The sequence below is a fragment of the Galeopterus variegatus genome, unplaced genomic scaffold (genome assembly GCF_000696425.1).
Source record: "Galeopterus variegatus unplaced genomic scaffold, G_variegatus-3.0.2 Scaffold11242, whole genome shotgun sequence".
Classification (NCBI taxonomy): domain Eukaryota; kingdom Metazoa; phylum Chordata; class Mammalia; order Dermoptera; family Cynocephalidae; genus Galeopterus; species Galeopterus variegatus.
In genome coordinates, this window is record NW_007737353.1 from 37,262 (window position 1) to 38,658 (window position 1,397).

General features: G+C 44.2%; 1 protein-coding gene across 1 annotated transcript in view; it reads right to left on the bottom strand.

Moving 5' to 3' along the window:
- Positions 1-1,397, bottom strand: part of LOC103610499 (nck-associated protein 5-like) — a gene marked incomplete at its 3' end in the record, with an annotated part of 15,139 nt that overhangs the window by 3,376 nt on the left and 10,366 nt on the right. Inside the window, exon 4 of the mRNA XM_008594655.1 lies at positions 609-685. Within this exon, the coding sequence (XP_008592877.1) occupies positions 609-685 (77 nt within the window). The remainder of the gene's footprint in view (positions 1-608; positions 686-1,397) is intronic.

Genomic DNA, 1,397 nt, shown 5'->3' on the forward strand with positions numbered 1-1,397 from the left:
GAGCGCCACCGCACTCCCAAGCGGCGCACTGTAGCAGTGTGCCACCGGGCCGGCCCAAAAATTTCAAACAAAATTTTTTTTTTCCCTTTTTGTCTTTTTTCGTGACCGGCAACGGATTGCAACCCTCAGTGTTCAACCAAAATTTTTTTTTTTCCCTTTTTGTCTTTTTTCGTGTCCGGCAATGGATTGCAACCCTCAGTGTCCCCTCGGTGTTGCTCCCGCACCTCGCTCAGCCAGTGAGCCGCCGGTCTGTATGTGGGATCCGAACCCTCGGTGGGAGTGCTACCGCGCTTCGCAAGTGGCGCACTGTAGCAGTGTGCCACCGGGCCGGCCCCATAAGGTTATTTTGAATAATATGGTTTGGGAAATTTTGCTGGCAAGCCTTTAAAGATCTTGCAGGGCAGTACTTCCCAAGCTCTAACATGCACACACATCCGCTGAGCTACTGTTAAACTGCAGATGCTGATTCAGTAGGTGTGGGGTGGGCTCTGCGATTCTGCATTTCTGATAGTCTCCCAGGGGATGCCAATGATGCTGGCCCATGGACCACACTTTGAGTTGCAAGTGTTTAATTAGCAGAGAATGACTAAGGAGTGCTTCTCCATTACCCGTAACGGTAGATTAACCTGCAGCATATACTCCTTCGTCATGCCATAAAGGAGAAACGCTGTTATTATCCTCCAGCCTCAACAATTATAAACAGGACATGCTGTGACAGCCTCTCCACAGCATTTTGCTTGTGAGCAGAAGCTAAGTAATTGTGTTTTCATCAGCACAGTGAGATCTATACAGTGACCTCCATTTTTCATATGGGGATAAGAAAAAAAAAACAGTTCAAATGTATACATTAAGCAGGAAGTGACTGCTCTAAGCAGGCATAACTCCACTTTCCTTCTGTTCCACATTATAATTTTTAACATGAATAACAAATGGACACAGAGAAAAGAGAAGCACTGGAAAGTTGGCCCTGCCTCTGGATCACAGATATCATTCAGTGGGCAGGAAACTTCAAGATGGGTGACACAAAAATGTCCTGCAGTGTGTTCACCTCACTCTTTACCATATCTACTTTTTTACCACTCCTCATGACAATTTAATTAAGACACAACCCTTAGAAACTTGGTGCAGTGTATATTAGCAGCAAGATCAGAACAATCTCCTTCCTATCCCCTGCTTATGAAGCAATTCAAGGATTGCAGTTTCTATTCGATTTGTTATAATGACAGTGTTTAATCATGGAGTCTACTCGGCAGCACGCTGCTGAATTGAGGTCACACATGTGACTATTCAGGCATGGAGCACATAATCTATAACTAAGATTTCACCCCTGAATCTCTGGAAACTATGCCATTAATTAACAATGCATTTATTTCAAAAATAATATGCATTATGGCCTT